The sequence below is a fragment of the Somniosus microcephalus genome, chromosome 22 (genome assembly GCF_052327205.1).
Source record: "Somniosus microcephalus isolate GS21.2 chromosome 22, FLI_Smic_1.0, whole genome shotgun sequence".
Taxonomy (NCBI): Eukaryota; Metazoa; Chordata; class Chondrichthyes; order Squaliformes; family Somniosidae; genus Somniosus; species Somniosus microcephalus.
In genome coordinates, this window is record NC_141008.1 from 51,075,588 (window position 1) to 51,099,500 (window position 23,913).

At 43.6% G+C, this 23,913-nt stretch overlaps 1 protein-coding gene across 4 annotated transcripts in view; it reads right to left on the reverse strand.

The window, feature by feature from the left end:
• Positions 1 to 23,913, reverse strand: part of brip1 (BRCA1 interacting helicase 1) — a 258,015-nt gene that overhangs the window by 148,934 nt on the left and 85,168 nt on the right. For all 4 annotated transcript variants that reach the window (XM_085964698.1, XM_085964697.1, XM_085964696.1 and 1 more), the window contains one exon: positions 16,006 to 16,167. In XM_085964698.1, coding sequence (XP_085820824.1) covers positions 16,006 to 16,167 — 162 coding nt within the window. The remainder of the gene's footprint in view (positions 1 to 16,005; positions 16,168 to 23,913) is intronic.

Here is a 23,913-nt window from a genome sequence, read left to right on the forward strand (position 1 = left end):
AAATATAAAGTTCAGTGTCCCAAGAGTCCTAATCATCTTCCAATCTATAAACAAAGATTCTGGAATAATATACAGATGTGAAACTTAAACCTGTAAGCATTTTTGGGCACAACATTAATAATAAATATTAAGTGTTATGAGTTAAAACCCCAGTATAAAGAGAATTCTTTTAGCTCATTATCCCATAAATCAAGGCTATACATTTGAACAGATTATTAGGTTGTAAGCTTTGTTGCAGAACAAAGCCAAGGCAAAAAAAAATCAAGAGCGCAGCAAGGCACTGTTAAAATTTATGCAGGCTGGCATTTTTTCCATGTCTGCTGAAGGCTTCCACTTTGATATGACACATATTGAATGGATCATCCTAGTGCTAGGCGCCAGGCCAGTTTTTATCTTAATGCAGACAGGGCGGCGACACAGACCCTAATGGTCCTTATCTTGATCTTGTGTAAAAGCATCTTGGATTTCTGAGTGATCCTTCTAGTTTCTGACACTCCCTTTCTAACACTGCAGATGACGAAGGCAGTTTTTGTAATAAGGGACATTACACCATTTTATCCCACTAACGTACTGTACACCAAGAATATTTTCCTGGCTAGATTTAAAAGAAAATATACCTCAAGAACTTCTAAAATAATTTAAAAGTACATAAAACAGTACATATACAGTTAATAATTTGTTTAGTACTTTTCAAGGAACCTGAAAGTTTCAATCTCTAATGTTTAATTTTACCGCATTAATATTTTGCATCCTGTCCAAAGTTATTTTGTTTTTAAAAGCAGTCTTAACTGTCTTTAAAAAAAACTGCAAATTCTCTGACCACCTCCAAATTTATAATGCAACCAATAATTGTGATCAGAGCTTTCTTTAAGCTATTTAAGTTATACATTCCCATAAGCATTTTTTGAGATCGAAGATAGTTCTCTTTACATCACGCAATGGAAGTCCAAGGAGTGAGTGAAGCCTTTTTCTCCCCCACATTTGATGGCCATATTTAACCATTCTAATTGAGGGATCAGGCTTTTGTGGCGACCCAGTACCACATAATTGGGACACACAATTTACAGATCTATGGTTCTGCATTCAAGTCCCAGTAATGTAGAACATACAAATCCACCTGCGCGAAGATTTTCTCCTGAACCCAAAAACCTCATCAAACTTGCTATTAAAGCCACTGGGGTCATCACAAATGCCTTCATTTAAATCCCTAAATAATTGTAATTCAATGCTTTGCCAATTCAACTGCTTTTCAAGTTTGCATATATTAAATCACTGCATCACTTAGTTAATAGAACAGCTCCATTATGTGAGCCTAACCTAGGCATTCTAAATAAATACGATAGCAAAATACTGCGGATGCTGGAAATCCGAAAATTCTAAATAAATAGTTAGTCAGTGAAGGTGTTAAAAATCACACTACACATGAATATGTAGTCCTAACTTATTTGGGGTCTAACTGCAGATGTAATACGCAAGATATTACTTTTTGTTGTGTAAGCAACCAGCATGTACTACGTATATTTGGTATATTTACAGCTTTTGCCTTGAACAGAAATACAGAGATACTAACTAAGTACTTTATTCTGTGCTGGATCCAATAGAGTAATGGGAGGGGAGGAGAATTGTTCTTCACAAAAAACAGGCTTTCTTCCATATTTTAAGTCATAAATGAGACCTGAATAAAAATGCACTCTCAGGAATTGCACGTTTCAAAGCTATGTATTCCTGTGATTTTATCAGTGGGTTGTCGATTATGGTGGAAAACATTTTTCATTGAGAGAGAAATTTTGGGCCATTTGTTATTCTGTTGGTTTGACCTCTAAATGATAGGGAATGCAAGTCTCTTTCTATTACAGAATGGTGGAATACTTCATATCCTGTACAGTTATTAAATAATTACTCTGTCTACTCTTTGAATTCTGAATTTCTGGGGAGCAGAAGGGAAGGGAGAGGAAAAATGAAAATTCAATGGTAATGTGTTCATGAAAACCTGGCTTTTTCTGTTCATGCAATGTAAGAAAATATTGACTAGATTATTTTGGGGAAAAAATCCAATTCAGTTCATCTATAAAGTGCAGTACAATCTTCTCATTAAAAGAATTATACATTAAAACCACAATTATGTTAACTATAACTAAATATGAGCAAATCAGTAGGAGCAGCCACTAAGCAGAGGTGAGCCATTTCTGGTGATAACAGGGTGCTCTCCTCTCTCAGAGGACGCAGTTTTGCAAGGCGTTTCAGTTGAGGAATAGTGCATGACACTTGAAAGTGTAGACAGCAACTTACAATTGAGGGGAAGAGGTTTTTTTTAAGGTCGCAAACATGTTACCATTCAAGTCCTGAATAAAAAGAAACATAAAATGAATTGTAAACACTCTTCCTTTGCAGAGAATACAATTAACAAATTGTTGATTCTGTGGTTTATCAGCCACCCCATTTGTCACTGTAACTGCTTCGGCCTCTTCATTGATTCCTACAAGTTACTTGAGAATGTTACCAAACCCACTCAACTCTAATGCTGACAGACATCTTAAATGCAAATAAATAATTCATATAAAGTGCATAATAAACACAGCAGGATAATGTTTTTGTCAATGATAACCTATAAGCACACTATCATTTGAAATGTGATATAGGAAAAGCTTAAGTGTTTTGTGGAAGAGGGAGAACAAGGGGACATTATTCTTCATAGAAACATATTTAAGAAAACATATGTTGTTTATTTACGTTATGGGCGGGAAGTTACATTCTGGTTGGTAAAACACTGACACCAAATAAATTCATAGATTTTGAACTTTGTTTCTTTTGCAAATAAAATAAACTCTTTTCATTTATGAGACAAGGCAACAATAGTTTTTGTAGTTATCTCCAAACTTCAAAATCAAGAAATATTATGGTACAACAAAAATCACCAATGGATTACCAGTAAGATAAAATAACCTCCTTCAAGCTAGCCAGACTAATACAAATACCGAACTGGTATCCAACTGGCACATGTACAGGATTGAGCAATGGGTCATTATAATCTCATAACTCCTAAGAACATAAGAAATAGGAGCAGGAGTAAGCCATTCGGCACTTCGAGCCTGCTCCGCCATTCAATGAGATCATGGCTGATCTTCTGCCTCAATTCCATTCACTGGCCCTATCCCTTAGAGTCATAGAGTCACAGAGCACAGAAAGAAGCCCATCGTGTCCATGCCAGCCATCAAGCCCTGTCTATTCTAATCCCATTTTCCAGCACTTGGTCCGTAGCTTTGTATGCTATGGCGTTTCAAGTGCTCATCTAAATGCTTCTTGAATGTTGAGGGTTCCTGCCTCTACCACCCTTTCAGGCAGTGAGTTCCAGATTCCAACCACCCATGATGGCTTTACTAGTCAGAAATCTAGCGACTTCTGTTTTGAATATACCCAATGACTGAGCCTCCACCGCCCTCTGGGGTAGAGAATTCCAAAGATTCACCACCCTCTGTGTGAAGAAATTTCTTCTCATCTCAGTCCTGAATGGCCTACCCTTTATCCTGAGGCTGTGGCCCCTGGTTCTGGACTCCCCAGCCAAGGGAAACATTCTCCCAGCATCCATCCTATCAAGCCCTGTAATAATTTTGTATGCTTCAATGAGATCCCCTCTCATTCTTCTGAATTCAAGAGAATAAAGGCCTAGTTTACTCAATCTCTTCTCATTCGACAGTCCCACCATCCGAGGAATCAGTCTCGTGAACCTTCGCTGCACTCCAAAATCAAGTACACAGTACTCCAGGTGTGGTCTCACCAAGGCCCTATATAATTGGAGTAAGACTTCTTTCCTCCTGTACTCAAATCCTCTTGTAATGAAGGCCAACATACCATTTGCCTTCCTAATGGCTTGCTGCACCTGCACATTAATTTTCAGTGGCTCATGTACAAGGACACCCAGGTCCCTTTGAGCATCTGCATTCCCCAATCTTTCACCATCTAGGAAATACTCTGCCTTTCTGTTTTTTCTACCAAAGTGGATAACTTCACATTTATCCACATTATATTCCATCTGCCATGTTCTCGCCCACTCACTGAGCCTGTCGAGATCCCCTTGAAGCCTCTTCACATCCTCTTGGCAACTGACACTGCCACCTAGCTTTGTGTCATCAGCAAATTTGGAAATGTTACATTTAGTCCCCTCATCCAAATCATTGATATAGATTGTGAATAGCTGGGATCCTTGCGATACCCCACTAGTCACAGCCTGCCATCCTGAAAAAGACCCATTTATCCCTACTCTTTGTTTTCTGTCTGTTAACCAATTCTCAATCCATGCTAGTATATTACCCCCAATTCCATGTGCCCTAATTTTGTTCACCAACCTCGTGTGGGACCTTATCGAAGGCCTTCTGAAAATCCAGATACACCACATCTACCGGTTCCCCCTTTGTCTGCTCCACTAATTACATCCTCAAAAAACTCCAATAGGTTTGTCAAACAGGATTTCCCTTTCATATATCCATGTTGGCTCTGCCCAATCTTGCTATTAGTTTCTAAGTGCCCAGTTATTGCATCCTTTATAATAGACTCCAGCATTTCCCAACTCCTGATCGACAAACTTCTGACTTCCACGCTATTGCCCAATTTTGATATAAACTTTAATACAGAAATGTAGCATAATATAGCAGTTCAGCACATTTTGGTATCTGTTACAACTGTCAGAGAAATAAAAGCCTCCACAGGTTTACTTCTCAGACTATCTAAGCTGCTCATTTGTATAAAATAATCCATTTATTTACTTTCGCTTTTCAACCATGCTAAATGCTCACTTTCAGCCCCTTTTAAGTGCCCTTAACAGTTTTGAAAATGTTCCTATTTTGTCACACATCCTGCAGAGATTTCATGCCTTTGATCTTCCACTTGAATTGCCAATTTTGAATGGAAAATAGAGAGCAAGTGGAAACTAGTGGCTAGAAGGAAAATTGGAGACTGTATCCCCCCAGACCAGTCTCACACACCTCCGAGTGACAATCTGTAAAGCTACACCGACAGATCGAGGAATCAAACATGGCATGTGGACAGAACCTAGTTTAGTTAAAAACAAAACAAAAAAAATCCAAAGATGGAAAGTAGCATTTCCGAAAATAATTATTTTTGTAAAATATCAACAATCAATATTATGAAGGAAATTTACAGAAAAGCACAGATTAGTATTTCCTGAATTCCAAAATTGTAACCAGGTGAGTTTTATTTTTTGTGAAAATGTGTTAGAGTCCCCAAAAGGTTAATATTCAAGTTCAATTATTTGACGTTCTAACTGTCCAAAGAGATAATTAAATCTACTTTTATAGTGTAGACTTAATGTAGATTCAAAACTCTCTCGCCAATTTGGGCTACAAGGTGACAACTGATCAGTTGTATCTTTTAGGAAAGACATCAGAAACAAATTTTGAACCATAGCTAAATATAGTTTAAATATTTTGTTCATTGCTTCAGAGTTATTGTCGTCTTGCTTTCCGCTCACAGAATTGTCAACCAAGGCAACACTATCCTATGTCACACAAATCAGCTACTAAGACCTTGAGAGCAACCCACACAAGTGCCAGGTAATGATCTCAAACAAGAGAAAGCTCAGCTACCTCCCCTTGACATTCAGTTGGCACCACCATTGCTAACATGCCCACCAATACCCTGGATCACCATTGACCAGAAGCTGAATTGGACCAGCCATTTCAACAGCATGGCTACAAGAACAGCACAGAGGATGGGTACTCTGCAACGGGTGGTTCACTTCATGACTCCTCAAAGCATCTCCACCATCTACAAGGCTCAAGTTAGGAATGTGACAGAATACTCACCACTCGCCTGGATGGGATCAGCTGCAACAATATTCAAGAAACTCGACACCATCCAGAATAGAGCAGTTCACTTGATCAGTGCCCCCCTCACTGGACTCAATATCCACCCTTTCCACCACTGGCACACTGTGGCTGCAGTATGCCCAATCTACAGGATGCACTGCAGCAGCTCACCAAGGTTACTTTGACAGCACCTTCTTCTCCTACGACCTCTACACCAAAACAAACAAGAGCAGCAATGCTGTGAGAACACTATCATTTTCAAGTTCCAGTCACACAACATCCTGGCTTGGACATATCGGCGATCGTTTGTCATTTCTGGGTCAGAATCTTGGAATTCTCTACCTAACATCATTGTGGGAGCACCATTACCACAAGGATTTCAGCAGTTCGAGGAGAAGGCCCACCACCACCTTCTCTGGGCAATAAAATGTGGCCTTGCAGGCCCTGCCCATGTCCCAAAAATAAATAAAAAATCCAAGGCAACTCAGTTGTCAGTTCTGCTTTTCTTCCCATAAAGATACACCTAACCTTTCTTAGAACTAATGCAGAAGCCTTGGCCAACATCAAGAACTTGAGGGAAAACCACTGATTCAAACCCACATTATCACTCTGTAGTGCAGCACATTTGAAGACAATGTAGTGTTGGGTGCAAATATATTTTGCAAAATTCAAAATGTCTTCCCTATTAATTTATGAAAACCTGTTCTATTATGCATATAATATGAGCTTGTAAGGTAAGTATATAATCAACAACGCCATACCCCCAATTCAATACTGCAAATGCCATGTTAATTAGTCGTCAATAGAGCCTAACCATTGAAACTATCATATTCAAAATGCTTCAAGCAATTCTAAACTGTCCTTTTGTAAATATAAAACTCTACTTGCACAATGAAGTGGCCCATGACCCGTGTCATACCACATCGCAGAGACAACAATAAATGTTAGTAACAGCGCACGTCAGACTCTATCACTAGATTCTGTCCAAGCAGACATAACACACTTATGACATTGTCCTTTATGTTAGCTATGCAGTCAGGTACACTAATTTTATAAATATGGTACCTCACCAGGGCCTGTAAGGTATCCTCTGTTTCTCATGATAAATTAGTGTTTTTTTTTACTATTTCTTGTTAGTACATGTGCTTGCCAAGTGTGTAAAACAGTGCTGAAAATCAATTATACACTTAACAGAAATGAATTAAATGCAGGGAACCATGACAAATGGTTGGGGTTGATTACAGAGATGCATGTGGTTCTGAGTTGGTTTTGGGCCAGTGTGTACAAAAGCAACAAAGCCACACGACGGAGGTGCAAGGTCAAAACTAGACAACAACCCGTACACTACGGTGATCCTCCCCGTCTGTTGTTAAGTATAATTTACACAACCTACTTTTCCGCTAGAGTGAGAAATGGTTGGTGGCAGATCAAGTGACCACGTAGGAGAGGAGTCTATCGATAACGCAGAATAGGCTTTAAACACCATCACCACAAGACAACAGTGGTCTTCTGATATCAGAGGTACTTAATTGACAGGGGGGAATGAACACAATGTCTCATATACAAACGTTCAGTTTACAAGAATAGAATTTTAAAAAATTGCAAACTACTTTGTATATCATTCCGTAAATTGTTTACTAAAATATTTTAAAAACCGTACAAATGTTGCATCTTAGAGGCTGTTTAAAAGATTCCTTCCTCCACAAATAGATTCTTGCATCCATCAGTTGAGTGTAAGCTGCAAACACCTACCAATGATCTAGGAAACCTCTGGTACCAGTTTTTAATTGGTCAGAAATGATACAAAACAATGATATGCATATTTTTAAAAAATGTACAGTTACATTTTATAAAGGTTCAAGATACATCAATTTTGAAAATTATCAATGTATTCAGGGAACTATCCATCTTCAGATGCTCATTACTGGAGTTGACAGACACAATAATAGACAAGAGCTGGGTAAAACACAGCAGTGTATTGTTGAAAATAAGATCAGCTAATTCTAGTCAGGTCAGACTGTAGCATCCTCCAACACACATTTATCATATTATCAGCCCTAATCTTCCATTGTCGAGAGGAAACAGCCATCAACTCCCCTTGCACGAGCAACAACCATCCACTATCATGTCCACTACCATTGTTATGGATCACCTCACTTTTGTTGAAGACAAAGAAATGCTGTCATCTTTAATCTTTCTTACGCATGCATTATGTGGCAGAAAGTCATATCATAACATAGTAGTAAATCTATAACCTGACCAATGTAACTCAATTTTAGTCCCACCAGATTTGTTAGTCCAATTTGCATTAAAACGATATATTGTTTCAGCAAAATAGGCTACATTACCAAGGCTTCTACATTAATAAAATCTGCTTTTTAACATGTTCTAAATATTTTAAACAAAAGCAAAAATATTGATAAAGCAGCATTGGAAAAGACCTCAAAGCTGTTATCTCAGTCAGGGGAAGGGAAATAACTAGAAAATGTTATGAAAAGTCTGGTGAAATTCTTCAACGTTAGCTGGGCAACACATTGCTGCTTACATTTTATTGGGATACAGTGGCGGTAACAGTTTTAAGCTACCCTAGTAATGAGGTATTTTTCAGGGGCGGACAGATGGGTCTAAGTTTAATCTAAATCTTATGAAGAACTCTGAATTTGAGATGACAAATTAGTGTAGAGAGAGACAGATACCAACACCTTCCTCTACCACCCACGCCCCACCCATTCACCACTGAACATTGAATTTTAAACTAGACTAACATTTTTTTTGTTATTTTGGAAGAGAACAATTCTTATTCTATAGATTTACTTACTATTACTTCAATCAAGAGAACTTAAGTATAGTAGGGCAAGAAAGGAAATGATATCACCTGGCACTAAAACAATCCTCACAAAAACATGCAGAAAATGGCATTGATTCTTTGCTATCTTTTAGATCCATATTTTAAATTGTGTTTTCTTTCATAAAACACTGCAGTGATTCAGTAAATGATAGCATTCAAAATTTGTGATGCAATATTGCATAATATTATCACAACTTAATAAGCTATATTAAAAACATTAAGTGCTATACTTGTATCTGATCCAAGATTATTATCTAGTTGTTATTTTGTAAAACTGTATGTATTCCCCCACACCCCCATTTTTCTCCTTTGAAGCGGTCTGGTCCCCTGTCAAACACACAGATTCTTGCAGGTTGCGGGATCCTCACTCAAATGGTTTGAACACAAAACAAATTGGCTGGAAGAAGAATTAAAAATTCCATGTGTCTAAAATCTAGGATCTGCAGAAAATATCTTGCATCATCCTGCTGGACCTGTGAGACATCACTGGGATGATGTAGTACCTCTCTTCTGCCACTGGACAGCACTTTACTATTTGCTTGGCTCACTGAGAGCCCCTAAAAGCAGAAGCTCTTTACTGCATTATTATAATATACTGTACTAGGCGAATTCTCTTTAGGTTGTGCACAGTTGTGAAAGACCTTTTCCTGCATTATGCATGACTATGAAATGCTTGCATGGGGACAAACTTCATATAAAGATTACAGAAGGATGCTTGCACCATGGCTAAATAGTTCCTCTACAAAGCAGATTTCACATTAAAATGTACTTTGCAGACACAAGAAACTTACTTCATAAAACCACCTTCAAAGTTAAGTATGATGGCAATTTGCAAGATATACAATAATGCAGAATCAAATCTTCTTCTCTTAGGCAGTCCCTCGGAACCAAGGATGGCTTGTTTCCACATTAAAAATGAGTTTGCAGGTGACTGATGAGTCCAATGCGGGACCTACAGTCTCTGTCACAGGTGGGGCAGACGGTGCTTGGGTTGACGTGCGCTCCTTGCGCTTGGCTTCCGCTTGCTCCCGGCGAAGAGACTCGAGGTATTCGGCGCCTTCCCGGATGCTTCTCCTCCACTTTGTGCGATCTTGGGCCAGGGATTCCCAGGTGTCGGTGGGGATGTTACACTTTTTCAAGGAGGCTTTGAGGGTGTCCTTGAAATGTTTCCTCTGCCCACCTGGAGCTCTCTTGCCGTGCCGGAGCTCCGAGTACAGCGCTTGTTTTGGGAGTCTCATTTCGGGCAATCGGAGCTGATTGAGTGTGGTCAAAGCTTCGATGCTGGGGATGTTGGCCTGAGCAAGAACATGGACGCTGGTGTGCCTATCCTGCCAATGGATTTGCAGGATCTTGCAGAGGCAGCATTGGTGGTACCTCGCCAGTGCTTTGAGGTGCCTGCTGTACATGGTCCATGTCTCTGAGGCATACAGCAGGGCGGGTAGCACTGCTGCTCTGTAGACCATGAGCTTAGTGCTGGGTTTGAGGTCTTGGTCTTCAAACACTCTCTTCCTCAGGCGACCGAAGGCTGCACTGACACACTGAAGGCGGTGTTGGACTTCGTCGTCTGCCCTTGTTGACAGTAGGCTCCCGAGGTATGGAAAGTGATCCACGTTGTGCAAGGCCTTGTCGTGGATTTTGATAATCGGGGGGGCAGTACTGTGTGGCGGGGGCAGGTTGGTAGAGGACCTTTGTCTTACGGATGTTTAGTGTAAGGCCCATGATCTCGTATGCTTCGGTGAAGGTGTTGACGATGGTTTGGAGTTCGACCTCCGAGTGAGCGCAGACGCAAGCATCGTCTGCATACTGTAATTCGACGACAGAGGATGGGACGACCGTGGATCTGGATTGGAGGCGACGGAGGTTGAACAGTTTCCCGTTTGTTCTGTAAATTAGCTCCACTCCAGTGGGGAGCTTACTGAGGGTGAGATGGAACATTGCAGCAAGGAAGATCGAGAAGAGCATTGGTGCGATGACACAGCCTTGCTTGACCCCGGTCCGTACGTGAATTGGGTCTGTGGTGGAACCGTTGGTCAGGATCACGGCTTGCATGTCGTCGTGAAGCAGGTGGAGGATAGTGACAAACTTTTGAGGGCAGCCGAATTTGAGGACACTCCATAATCCCTCACGGTTGACAGTGTCGAAGGCCTTTGTGAGATCAAAGAAGGCCATGTACAGCGGTTGGTGCTGTTCCCTGCATTTCTCTTGTAATTGACGTGCGGTGAAGATCATGTCCATTGTGCCCCTTAGTGGGCGGAATCCGCATTGCGACTCTGGGAGGAGCTCTTCGGCCACTGGGAGAAGGCGATTGAGGAGGATTCTTGCGATGACTTTCCCTGTGGCAGACAGCAGGGAAACTCCTCTGTAATTACCGCAATCGGACTTGTCACCTTTCTTGAAGATGATCACAATTACGGCGTCTGAGATCCCCTGGCATGCTCTCCTCCTTCCAGATAAGAGAAATGAGTTCATGAATTCGCGCCAGTAGTGCTTCTCCGCCATGTGCCTCGGCGGGGATTCCATCTGCTCCTGAGGCCTGTTGTTCTTCAGTTGTCGGATGGCCTTTTCAACCTCATGCCGGGCTGGGGTTGTGCTGAGATGGTGGCGGGTAGCATGCTGTGGGATGGAGTTGAGGACGCTTGTGTCGAAGACAGAGTCGTAGTTAAGGAGATCTTCGAAGTGCTCCTTCCAGCGGGCACTGACTGCCTCTCTGTCCCTGAGTACCTCTCCGTTCTTGGCCCGCAGTGGGGTAAGGCCTTGGGTGCTTGGGCCGTAGATGGTCTTGAGTGCGCTAAACAATCCACGCATGTCGTGGTTGTCGGCTAGCTGCTGGATCTCCAGCGCTTTCTCTACCTCTAAGTATGATGGCAATTTGCAAGATATATAATAGTACAGAATCAAATACATTAAATATAAAAGCCGAGCGTGCATGCAGTGCATTTCTAGTACTTTAAAACCATACTAATCACTAATGCTATGTAGTTACAGGCTTAAGACCGGTTAGGATCAGGTTATGCATTTGAAAACACCCGAGGACCTGCATGTTTTGACACTTTCCAAGTCCAAGATCCTTTTGTCAGCAAAATATTTTTTCCGAACCCTTTGTTAATCAACCAGACAGAAGCATAACTAGAGAAAGGGAGAAAGCAACTGAAGTGTCACATTTCCAAAGGCTGCACAACATGGAATCAACAAAATCAACCACAGATAATGGCTGGTGGACTTGAAGAGTCAGTGATTACCAAAACTAGTATGGACCATGTATTTTGCTCCATCTCTCCTCCTCCTAAATTGCCCATAGAAGTTGGAATGACATTATCAATAATCTGTCATTTATTCTCTAAAGTATATGCAGCAACAAAAGCTAAAAACCGCAATTGCAGGAGGTATTAATTTACGACATACTTACAAATCTTGGCCTTTGCAGCCATCTGATGGATCTTGACAGAAACTACACCACACACTTATACAATTAGGATGCTGAAGTCTCAAGCTATTCTTATTAGATCTTAAACAGTTTATGGGGCATCTGTTTGCGTGTGCAATCCAGGCAAAGCTTTAACCGAGACATTAGCTAACACTAGACAACGCAGAATAATTGATTTAATTAAATGTAGCAATGTCAACTGGTTTTAATGAAATAATTACATGTAGGTCAGGCAAATACAATTTCTTTTGTTTCAGGCCAAATTTTTCCTCCATTTATTTCTATAGAAAATTCTGTTCAGTACAACCCCAATAAGTAACAATTTCAAGCACATAACTGAGTTCCAAATTCTCTCAGACCTGAAACTATACTGTTAAAAATGTTCATTAGACTTAACATTTTAATATCTTGTTCTTCAGCCAGTGTAAATATATTCCAAGTACTTTTTGTCCTATTATTAAAAGCCTCAAATGCCAGATTTCTAAATATTTTATTTTTATTGGCCCAGTTTTAGAAGTAATTTTCTCCTCTTCCTTAGGTTTTTCTGTCCTATTTCCTGTTTGAGAAAGCTGGCAAGCTTCCAGACAATACTGTTCTGTCACCAACTAATGAACCAACCATTTCTGTTCAGTGCTTCTTCCAACAACTGAGATCAAGGACTTGCATTGTGTGGAATTATGGCTGTGATCCCGTTGCCTAATATTCTACAGAGTGAGCAGTGGTACACCACTGTGTCACAAATTACATTTTTGTTTCATGGCATAATTTATAGGTTTTCTTCTAACTGTAGACAAGTAAATGCACTTCAAAAAGGAACCTCAATTCTAAGTTCTCCGATGGCTCAGCTGGTGAAGGCTGTATACAACTGAGCCTTGCAGACCAGGATGGTTCAATTCCCCATCTATGCTAATATTAGGTGATCTCATCTGGGGAGGTGGTTAACCTTGCTACCCATTAGCCTTAGCTTCTTTAAGAAATGGGGGAAAAATTCCTATGGTTTCCACTCCTAATTGTTATCCTGTCACCCTTGCTCAATGTGCACCTGCGGATGTCAGGTAAAGACAGGATCGAAGTTGGATGTGATGTCCCTATGGTCAAACAGCCTGCCAATATTCAACGTCATGCATGAACATTGGCTGCTTAAGTGAGGTACCATATGTGTCCAGCACCCATGGAGTTGCACCCCAAGCAAGGAAATATGCCTTTAGGGAACAAGGGAGGAGTAAGTAGTGTCTGGTCACTCATCTCTACCTGTTCTTCGCAAGTAAACAGCCTGCTAAGCTTGTTTGAGAAGGGAAATAATTTCCTCCATTTGTACCCTCTACAGTCAAAGATTCCCTTGATGGCTCATGTGGTTAAGGAAGTGCGTACGAATAGCTGAACCATATAGGCCAGGAAGGTCTCAGATCTATACTGTTATTTAGTTTCAGCCCCAGTGGCAGTAGGAGTGTTACAATTGGTCTCAGTACCCCAGGCGTAGGAAGGGGAAGGGGAAAATTTATCTAATCATGATCCAGAGATCACTGCTGGAAATGTGCATGTGAGGATGTCAGGACTGTGATGTTGTCCATGATCAAAGAGTGCATCAACACTCACCATCTAAGCCTCCATATTAAGAATGATCATTTGGATAAGATACTAAAGTGAGCCCACTGCTCATGGAACCATATGCCTGAACAGCCTGGCTCTGATTTTAAGGTTATGTTCTTATTCTCAGCTGCACTGTGAGTGGAGGCAGTGAGCAGCGATCAAATGCTTTTCTACAGAAATCAAGGGAAAATCAAAATGCACTCTTATGCAGAGATTAGACTAGGGAGTTATCTGCCTGCCCCAATGCCAAGAAAGAGTTCACACCTTATAGAAATCTAAAAGACGGACAGGGAAAAAATACAACCTCACAAAAACAACAAACACATAGTTTGAAATTTTATCTAAATATTGTCAACATCAGAGTCTCATAATAGCTCCCCTAATTTATTTATCAATACAATTACACAAATAGTCCAGTCACTGTTTTAATTTGCAGTATCTTCACTCCCCCGACCTCTTGATCATTCATAAACAGAAAGCGAATGAGTTCAAGGTGCACATGACAACTGGTTTGCCACTAACATCATCACTTGCTATATCATTGTCAGATTATTCAGTCACAACATACAAAGCACCAACATATTTTATTCTGTAATCTACAGCAAAAGCCTCCTTGCAGAACACTTATACACAGAGAGACCACCTGTTTATAGTGAACATTATTGCTGGTCCCAACAGTAAATTAATTATGATTACGTTACCACCCATGTAAAAGGACCACCCTAAGTCAGTCCCAAAGGTTGCAGTTATAAAATGTGTTTCATTGTACTTGTTAACTTTGGCGTCACTTCATAAATTTAAAGAAAGCAAACATCAATCTCAAAAATATTTAGTTCAGTAATAAGTCTACTACTAAAAGTGCAGTTAAAAATTCAGATTAATTGTAAAATTTAAAGATCTATTAAAAAGTATTCTGCAACTTAACTTACTTTGGTCTCTAGGCTCCATAAGATTAATATACATTTACAAAAGGTCTTCTCTTTTTTATATTTATTGTTCATTTTTGTATTCATTTTGTACCCATACTTGAAAATGGAACATTTTTCCATTTTTTTCCTCCTTTCTGGAAACACTCCCAGGTCAGGTATCAGCAGAAGTCAGATACAGAATAAAGAGTGCCACCTATTGCACTAGGGTTTCTCCTGACCTCTCTGATTTACGCTGATAATTTAGTGCCAATTAGTGTAAACTATGGGCAATTTTTTAGCAGCCAGAAGGAATTAGATCAAGACTCCCCTAAACTCATTTAACTTGGCTTTTACAGTCGTCAGGAGTATATTTATTTCCCTTCTGTCTACATTGGATTTGAATAGATCCTTCTGGTGAAAAAACTGTATTGAATCCATTATACCACACAGTCCTAGCTTGTTTAGTTATTCATTCTTTTCCTTCCCAGAGTAAAAGTGACTGTGATATTTGCTATACACATCTGTTTAAAGGAGACGGTGGAGCTAGAAAGTGTACATTCCCAACAAATTACTCTCCTTGCTCTCCAAGAGTAAATATTGAAAACAATACCTCCTAATTATTAGGAAATATTTCCAAGTCCAATAAGCTATTTCTCCCCCTATGATGGTCTAGCATTTAGGATCCCGACTTGTTTCCCCGAGTTACTGCAGTGATGATGTAACCAGAGCAACTCACAAGCACTTCGAGTGGTTTCATTCATTTGTATGTATGTCAGCACTTTGGACCAGTCCAAAAGCAAACCAGGAAACAGAAGTGCACAGCAGTACCTAGGTACACTAACATTTTCCAACCTGGCCGACTTTTGATTGGCAGAGTCCATTTATAAAAATAGACAAATATTAGGATTTGAAAATGTTAACTGATGAAATTATTCACAGGAATTCAGAATCAGAGATAACTTTTCTATTTCACAGCCATTTTTAGTCCATTTTATTTTGTAGCTGCCCATAACTTCACCTTAACTGGTACCAAATTGAAAAATATCAAATATATGGAGTATTTAGCACAGCTGTTGGATTTTGAAATGATAGCTGTAAAAAGTTATTTTGAGAGCTGTTTGCGTTGAAAGAAATGTTTACTTCAGTACCATTACTTAGTGAAATCAATGACTGGCTAACTGGCTTTGACAAGTAAAATTTCATTACATAGTGAGAGAGTTGTCCCCATACAATTTAGAATATTTTGTAAGTGTGCAAAACAATAGAAGCGCTATTTTGTAGAAGACAGTACCATAAACATCTTAAATCCATTACTAATGTATGCTACAACATTATTAGAAGGAAATACTTGGCTACAGCATGCTGCAAAGTTATTACAAGGGTTTAATGAAATATTGGTTATTATTTTGTTACCTTGTACGAAGGCAGAAAGCAGAGTACCCCATGAGTGACAACTTGACAAATCTTCAGCAGCAAACCTCCAACCTCATCCTGAAACTCAAATGTCTCGGTGTGTTGGAAAGTGGCACAGAGTTTTCGTCCACTTGGTCCTGTCCCAACCGTTCCTACCCACACCTAGAGAAAAATAAATAAATTGGTTACAAGAACAACAGTGGTGCAGGAATTCAGGACATTAGAAATACAGGAAACTTTGTGATATCCGGCACCGACGGGACCGAGCTGTTGCCGATCTATCAAAACTGCCGGACATACAAAGTTAATGTTGAAGCATACGGAGGTTTTCATCTCTGTATCTGACAACAAACACTGTTGCTTAGCAACAGCTTGTAAACAGTCGGCCCGTACCTTGGAAGCAGCTCTGTGGCTTAGCAACAGCTTCAGAGAGACTTTCCAGAGCCCGACTGTTGAAAACAAAGCCCCGAGAAGAAAAAAAACCTAACAAAACGGCTCCTGATTTCTGCCGGTAGATCAAGGTTTCCGGACATACAACCTCCGGATAAACCAAAGTTTCCTGTAGTTTGATGTGCCCCCAAAAGTAACTCTAGCTTATGAATTAAAAATGGGTCACAAAGATAATCAATCCTAGATTACTTAGTTACTAAAGGTTTGTGGTAAACCACTGTTTGTATTCCTGTTTGTCCTGTTTGTATTCCACTGTGTACATGCCTGGACATGCCTCGGCTGACTCCTCCCACAGGTCCTAGTATAAAGGTGACTGCTCCCCAGCCCTTGGTATCCTGGACCGGTCGACCACTCGAGGCAGACCTCCATTCTGTTGTTAATAAAAGCCTTTAGTTACTCTTCTAACTCTCAGTCTTTTATGAGTAATTGATAGCGCATCAATTTTATTAACAACATTTTTATAATGGAGAAGATCCTCACACCAGCATGCCTGGACTTAGATCATCGGGAGGCGGACTCATCCACCAAGTTTACTCACTGGCTTAAGTGTTTCGAAAAATTCCTGACCGCCTCCGAAGCAATCAAATCGGACGAGGACAAACTGGATGTCCTGACCTCCAAAGTGAACCACCGAGTGTACTCGGTCATCCAAGACGCGACCTCATACGCGGATGCTATCAAGCTCAAGGACCAGTACACGCGCCCAGTGAACGAAGTGTACGCCAGGCACCTCCTGGGGAGTCGTAAACAACAACCTGGGGAATCGACCGTGGAATACCTTCAGGCACTGTCTGTGCTTGGCCGGGCCTGTGGTTGTAAGGATGTAAAGGCCGCCGTGTACACAGAGGAACTTATCCGGGACGCTTTTGTAGCGGGCCACAGATCCAATTACACACGACAGCGACTGTTGGAGCAGAGTAACCTCGACCTCAACAAGGCCTCTGAACTCGCACTATCGTTGGATGCAGCCTACCAGGGCATGGATGCCTACTCCTCTGCACCGTGGACGCCGCGGGGAATGACGGCCTGGGACACGGTAGGACCGCCTCATAGCGCCGTGCCACCCCAGCCACACCCCAACAACGGCCCAACTACCGCAGCAGTGTCCCAAGGCCAGACAGCAGTGCCCCAAGGCCAGAAATGCTACTTCTGTGGCCAGGCAAAACACCCCAGAGCGCGCTGCCCGGCGAAAAACGCGATCTGCTCGGGCTGCGGGAAGAAGGGACACTACGCTAGCGTCTGCAGGGCCAAAGCCACCCCGAACCCCAGCAGCGCCGCGTGTGGGCTATGCGGGCCGCCATTTTGGACCTCCCCGGCCGTGTGCGAATCACCGGTACAGCAGCCATTTTGGACGCCTCCAGCCACATGGGGATCATGGACGCCGCCATCTTGGACGACAGCCGGGACGCAGCAGGCCCCCGACACCGCCTCATCTGATACCCGCAGCGACACACCGACCCCTACGCTGGCATCCGTTACACTGGACCAAGCGAGACCGCACCAACTGGCCAGTTCCACAATGGACATTAAGGTAAATGGTCACGATACAATCTGCCTTTTTGACTCTGGGAGCACGGAGAGCTTCATCCACCCCGACACGGTGCGGCGTTGCTCTCTCCCAGTCCTGCCTGCGCAACAGCGGATTTCTATGGCCTCCGAGTCCCAGTCGGCGGACATCGGCGGCTACTGCGTGGTGACACTCGTAGTAGACGGGACCGTGTACGATCATTTTAAACTTCTGGTCCTGCCTGACCTCTGCGCTGCCGTCCTGCTGGGGTTAGATTTTCAGTGCCACCTTAAAAGTGTTACAATGGCATACGGTGGACCCCTACCCCCACTCACAGTCTGCAGCCAGCAGCTTCCAAATTGCCCGCCGCGCACCAGGTGCAACCTCTCCACACTCAGAGTCACCCCCCCACCACTGTTTGCTAACCTCACCCCCGACTGTAAGCCCATCGCCACAAAGAGCAGGCGATACAGTGCCGGGGACAGGGTTTTCATTAAAACCGAAGTGGAGCGGCTCCTGAAAGAAGGGATTATTGAGGGCAGCACCAGCCCCTGGCGAGCCCAGGTTGTGGTCGTTAAGACCAGCGAGAAGCAGCGCCTGGTCATCGACTACAGCCAGACAATAAATCGCTACACCCTGCTGGACGCCTACCCACTCCCCCGTATAGCTGATATGGTCAACCAGATCGCGCAGTACCGCGTCTTCTCGACCATTGACCTGAAATCAGCGTACCACCAGCTCCCCATCCGCCCTGAGGACCGCCAGTACACTGCCTTTGAGGCAAACGGCCGCCTCTATCACTTCCTTAGGGTTCCCTTTGGCGTCACCAACGGGGTCTCCATCTTCCAAAGGGAGATGGACCGGATGGTAGATCAAAATGCGTTGCAGGCCACTTTCCCATATCTGGACAATGTGACCATCTGCGGCCGTGACTTGCAGGACCATGACGCAAACCTCGAAAAATTCCTCCGCACCGCCCAACTCCTAAACCTGACATATAACAAGGAGAAGTGCATATTCCGCACAAACCGCCTCGCCATCCTTGGCTGTGTTGTGGAACACGGAGTCATCGGCCCCGACCCCGACCGGATGCGTCCCCTTATGGAACTTCCACTGCCCCACTGCCTCAAGGCCCTGAAGAGGTGCCTAGGGTTTTTCTCCTATTACGCCCAGTGGGTCCCCTACTATGCGGACAAGGCCCGCCCGCTGATCAAGTCCACCTCTTTTCCCTTGACGGCAGAGGCCCGCTTAGCCTTCCACCGTATCAAGGAGGACATTGCCAAAGCCACCATGCACGCAGTGGACGAATCCATCCCCTTCCAGGTGGAAAGCGACGCGTCCGACTTTGCCCTGGCCGCTACCCTCAATCAGGCGGGGAGACCCGTGGCCTTCTTTTCACGAACCCTCCAAGGCCCGGAGACCAGACACTCCGCTGTTGAGAAGGAGGCCCAGGCGATTGTGGAGGCTGTGCGTCATTGGAGGCACTACCTGGCCGGAAAACGATTTACCCTGCTCACTGACCAGCGTTCAGTTGCTTTTATGTTTAACAACAAGCAGAGGGGCAAAATCAAAAATGACAAGATCTTGAGGTGGAGAATCGAACTTTCCACCTACAACTACGAGATCTTGTACCGGCCCGGGAAGCTAAATGAACCCCCGGATGCGCTATCGCGTGGCACCTGCGCCAGCGCGCAGATCGATAGACTACGGGTCCTCCACAATGACCTCTGCCACCCGGGGGTCACCAGGTTCTTCCACCTCATCAAGGCCCGCAACCTGCCTTACTCTATTGAGGAGGTCAGGACCATGACCAGGAACTGCCAAGTCTGCGCTGAGTGCAAACCACACTTTTATAGACCAGACAGGGCCCAACTGATAAAAGCCACTCGCCCCTTCGAGCGCCTGAGCGTTGATTTTAAAGGGCCTCTCCCCTCCTCCGACCGCAATGTGTACTTCCTCAATATTATTGATGAGTACTCCCGTTTCCCGTTCGCCTTCCCCTGCCCGGACATGACCAGTGCCACGGTCATTAAATGTCTGAACAACCTCTTCACCCTGTTCGGCTTCCCCAGCTATATCCATAGCGACCGGGGCTCATCGTTTATGAGCGACGAACTCCACCAGTACCTGCTCGCTAGGGGTATAGCCACAAGCAGGACCACCAGTTACAACCCCCGGGGGAACGGACAGGTGGAAAGAGAAAATGCGACAGTTTGGAAGGCCGTCCTGCTAGCCTTAAAGTCTAGGGGCCTTCCAACCTCCCGCTGGCAGGATGTGCTCCCCGATGCGCTCCACTCTATTCGGTCACTGCTCTGCACTGCCACTAACGCCACCCCTCATGAGAAAATGTTCGTCTTCCCAAGGAAGTCCACATCAGGGACATCGCTACCGCCATGGCTGACGTCCCCAGGGCCGGTCCTACTGAGAAGACACGTGAGGACCCATAAAACGGACCCCCTGGTCGAGAGGGTCGACCTCCTCCACGCCAACCCCCAGTATGCTTACATCGCATACCCGGACGGGCGGGAGGACACAGTCTCCATAAGAGACCTTGCACCCTCGGGGGCCACAGTAACCCACTACCCACTACCACCCCCCCCCACGATCCGATATCCAGCCCCAGCAGACGGCAGGCCTGGGCCCCGCGACCCGCTCGACATCTACGAGGACGACACGCCTGTGCCACAGCCTACGCTGGACTCGACGCCGGAAGCTTCACTACCCCTGCCGTCGCCACGCAGATCACAGCGGCAGACAAGACCTCCGGAGAGACTCCAATACACTAACTTTTAATACACTTCACCCCGCCGGACTCAATTTTAAACAAGGGGTGAATGTGGTAAACCACTGTTTGTATTCCTGTTTGTCCTGTTTGTATTCCACTGTGTACATGCCTGGACATGCCTCGGCTGACTCCTCCCACAGGTCCTAGTATAAAGGTGACTGCTCCCCAGCCCTTGGTATCCTGGACCGGTCGACCACTCGAGGCAGACCTCCATTCTGTTGTTAATAAAAGCCTTTAGTTACTCTTCTAACTCTCAGTCTTTTATGAGTAATTGATAGCGCATCAAGGTTAAAGGAGCATTCAGTTCTCACACTGCCTTTAGAGAAACATGAATGTAAATCGGCAGTCTAACTCAGCAATAGCATTGAGACAACTGCTAAACAGATTTGCCCCATTTTTCATGCAAGGTGCCACGTATCCATTGCCAACAAAAACAGACAGTGAATTAATCTTGGCCCATACTGATGCTATTTGTAACTGACCAATAGGTGTGTACATAATTAACATGGGCTGACTCTTTTGTCTGATATTCTCTTTTACATCATACCCAGCAGCTTCCTTCCTCTGGTCAGTGCTTCCTCAGCTGACTCCAGGTGAGATGCACTATGCTACGAATTTTGCTGCAGACGATATCTGTTCCATTCCCCCATAACATTGTATTATCAATGGACTAACACTCTGTCTACTGTGCCGTCCAATTGCTACACTAAATATTAGTGTGAAATAGCAAAGCTGCATGCCTTTCCTTACTAAGTCTAAAATTTTTCCTAGGAGTGGCATCTTGTGTGGCTTCAGCACTTGGTTGCCACTAAAATTAGAAATGGGAAAGTGATGGAGAACATGAAACTATCAGGAAGGGGTGAAATCAGAAAAAGATCATGATCTGGTAAGTGAATCTGGGAAGAGCAGAGTAAAGTTACATTGGTAAGACCCAGCAGATGAGAACAGAAGGATCGTGACCATGGTGAGGAGGCACGGAGCTGGAACCAAGTCAAACTAAATTTAATCAGGGGGGCAAAGATTCAGAATGCAATTTTTAAGGAATGGTTCTCAGTGCCTATAATTCTTAAACATGCTTATTATGTCATACTGCAACTGACAGACCAAAAAAATGCAATTATTTGCGCTCTCAGATCTCTTAACAAATGGTTTAATCAAAGACTCACGTAAGTTAATAGTGACAAATACATAAAACAAAATTGTCTTCACTCACAAGTTAGCCTCGAAAACATCACATTGGTTAAACCCAAGATATAATCTGATGAAGTTTTGATAGCCGTCATGCCACATTCAATTTTTTTTGATTATTTGATTAACTATATTATTGCCGGAGTCACTAAAATGTTATTCCTCTTTAGAACATACTTTAAAGCTCCACCAATGGCTTACTAGGTAAATGCATTGCATTATGTGGTACTAAGCCATACAGATCAGAACTCACATTTAACTCTCTGCTAAGCTAGGTGATATTGGTTGAAATTTTATAATTAGTTTTGGCATCCCTGGGCTATGGGGCGGGGCGGGAAGTTATTAAGAATTAATAGATACTAAAATTATTAAGAATCCTTCTGATTGCTGCACAGTGGCCCCTGCTAGGAAGAGTGCATATGGGATGTCAGACGAGGACAATATCAGTCTTGGCTGTGATTTTTTTTATTCATTGATGGGATGTGGACGTCGCTGGCTAGGCCTGCATTTAGTGCCCATCCCTAATTGCCCTTGAGAAGATGGTGGTGAGCTGCCTTCTTGAACCGCTGCAGTCCATATGGTGTAGGTACACCCACAATGCTGTTAGGAAGGGAGTTCCAGGATTTTGGCCCAGCGACAGTGAAGGAACGGCGATACAGGTCCAAGTCAGGATGGTGTGTGGCTTGGAGGGGAACTTGTAGGTGGTGATGTTCCCATGCGTCTGCTGCCCTTGTCCTTCTAAGTGGTAGAGGTCGTGGGTTTGGAAGGTGCTGTTGAAGGAGCTTTGGCGAGTTGCTGCAGTGCATCTTGTAGATGGTACACACTGCAGCCAAAGTGTACCGGTGGTGGAGGGAGTGAATGTTGAAGGTGGTGGATGGAGTGCCAATCAAGCGGGCTGCTTTATCCTGAATGGTGTCGAGCTTCTTGAGTGTTGTTGGAGCTGCACTCATCCAGGCAAGTGGAGAGTATTCCATCACACTCCTGACTTGTGCCTTGTAGATGGTGGAAAGGCTTTGGGGAGTCAGGAGGTGAGACACTCGCCGCAGAATTCCCAGCCTCTGGCCTGCTCTTGTAGCCGCAGTATTTATATGGCTGGTCCAGTTCAGTTTCTGATCAATGGTAACCCCCAGGATGTTGATAGTGGGGGATTCAGCGATGGTAATGCCATTGAATGTCATGGGGAGATGGTTAGAGTCTCGCTTGTTGGAGATGGTCATTGCCTGGCACTTGTGTGGTGCGAATGTTACTTGCCACTTGTCAGCCCAAGTCTGAATGTAGTCCAGGTCTTGCTACATATGGACACGGACTGCGTCAGTATCGGACGAGTCTCGAATGGTGAACAGTGTGCAATCATCAGCGAACATCCCCACTTCTGACCTTATGATGGAGGGAAGGTCATTGATGAAACAGCTGAAGATGGTTGGGCCTAGGACACTGCCCTGAGGAACTCCTGCAGTGATGTCATGTGATTGAGATGAATGACCTCCAACAACCACAGCCAACTTCCTTTGTGCTAGGTATGATTCCAACCAATGGAGAGTTTTCCCCTTGATTCCCATTGACTTCAGCTTTGCTAGGGCTCCTTGATGCCACACTCGATCAAATGCTGCCTTGATGTCAAGGGCAGTCACTCTCACCTCACCTCTTGAGTTCAGCTCTTTTGTCCATGTTTGGACCAAGGCTGTAATGAGGTCAGGAGCTGAGTGGCCCTGGCGGAACTCAAACTGGGCATCAGTTAGCAGGTTATTGCTGAGTAAGTGCCGCTTGATAGCACTGTCGACGACACCTTCCATCACTTTGCTGATGATTGAGAGTAGACTGATGGGACGGTAATTGGCCGGGTCGGATTTGTCCTGCTTTTTGTAGACAGGACATACTTGGGCAATTTTCCACATTGCCGGGTAGATGCCAGGGTTGTAGCTGTACTGGAACAGCTTGGCTAGGGGCGCAGCTAGTTCTGGAGCTCAAGTCTTCAGTA